The sequence below is a fragment of the Bison bison genome, unplaced genomic scaffold (genome assembly GCF_000754665.1).
Source record: "Bison bison bison isolate TAMUID 2011002044 unplaced genomic scaffold, Bison_UMD1.0 scf7180017864516, whole genome shotgun sequence".
Taxonomy (NCBI): domain Eukaryota; kingdom Metazoa; phylum Chordata; class Mammalia; order Artiodactyla; family Bovidae; genus Bison; species Bison bison.
In genome coordinates this window covers 445322-446420 of record NW_011495069.1, presented here as the reverse complement: position 1 = coordinate 446420, position 1099 = coordinate 445322, and the positions used below count along the sequence as shown (strand labels likewise).

At 68.0% G+C, this 1099-nt stretch overlaps 1 protein-coding gene across 1 annotated transcript in view; it reads right to left on the bottom strand.

Moving 5' to 3' along the window:
* The window catches only part of ARHGEF10L (Rho guanine nucleotide exchange factor (GEF) 10-like), a 161886-nt gene that overhangs the window by 56122 nt on the left and 104665 nt on the right, over nucleotides 1-1099 (bottom strand). The window contains 1 exon segment of the mRNA XM_010830219.1: nucleotides 776-957. Coding sequence (XP_010828521.1) covers nucleotides 776-957 — 182 coding nt within the window.

Below are 1099 nucleotides of genomic sequence, written 5' to 3'. Positions count from 1 at the left end.
CAGCCCAAAGGAACCGCGAAGGCTTCTTGGAGGAAGTGTCACCTGAGCCAAGATGAGTCAGGGCAGCCAGACAAAATCCAGGCAGCAGCAGAGCACGCGGAAAGGGCAGAGGCCAGGAGAAGGTTCTGGGGCAAGAGGGCACTCAGCCCCCAGGAACGGGGGCCAGGGCAGGGTGGGGGTGGGCCCCTGCGGGCCTCACCCCAGGGCAGCAGGAAGCCGCCAGCACGCTTCAGGTGCAGGGGGACACACGGCTCTGGTGTGCACTTGGCAGGTCGGCCTGGGGAGGAAGGCGCGCAGGACAGGGAGGGCAGCCAGGAGGTCCTGCAGCAGCAGGAGACGGGGGAAGCGGGCGACGGGGGAGCCGCTCACCCCCAGTTCTCACTGTCCCCACCATCGGACAGAGTCTGAGGGGATGGTCAGGGTGGGGAAGGAGCATCCAGGGGAGCCAGGCCACCCTAAGCCTGAGCTCTGCGGGTTTCGGGGACAGGCCACCCAGGCCCCTCATGGAACAGACGGGCAAACTGCGGTCCCACAGGGAGGCAGGCAGTGGCCAGGCAGGCCCTAGAGGTCATGCTTCGGATCCAAGGTCGCTGCATGTGCACGCCTGTGTGTGCCTGTGTGTGCGTGCACGTGAGGGTGTACAAGGCTGGGATGGGGGCGGCAGTGGGGCGGAGGGGTGAATGCGGGGGTGCATTTGCACGCTCGAGTAGGGACATGGGTGCGTGCTTGTGCACAGCTACAAACAGCAGGAAAAGGGGAGGGCGCGGGCACTCACTCTGGGCCTGGCCCGCGGCCGAGGCCTTCTTGGCGCCGGCGTGCTGGATGAGCGCGTTGTCCTTGTCGTAGGGGCCGCCCTCCTGGCCTACCTCCACCACCTGGACCTGCGGCAGGGCTGTGCTCCACTTCACCACGTACTTGGGCCCCAGGGGCGCCAGGCTGCTGATCTCCAGCTGGCCCCTGCCAGGGACAGAGGACAGCCCTGGAGAGCCCGCCGCGCCCGCCCCAGGGTCAGCCCGGAGCCACTCCTCCGCACGTCAGCTCAGCCAGGCACCTCGCAGCCCAGTACAGCCCTCGGCCAAGCCGAGCAGGTGGAGCAGGC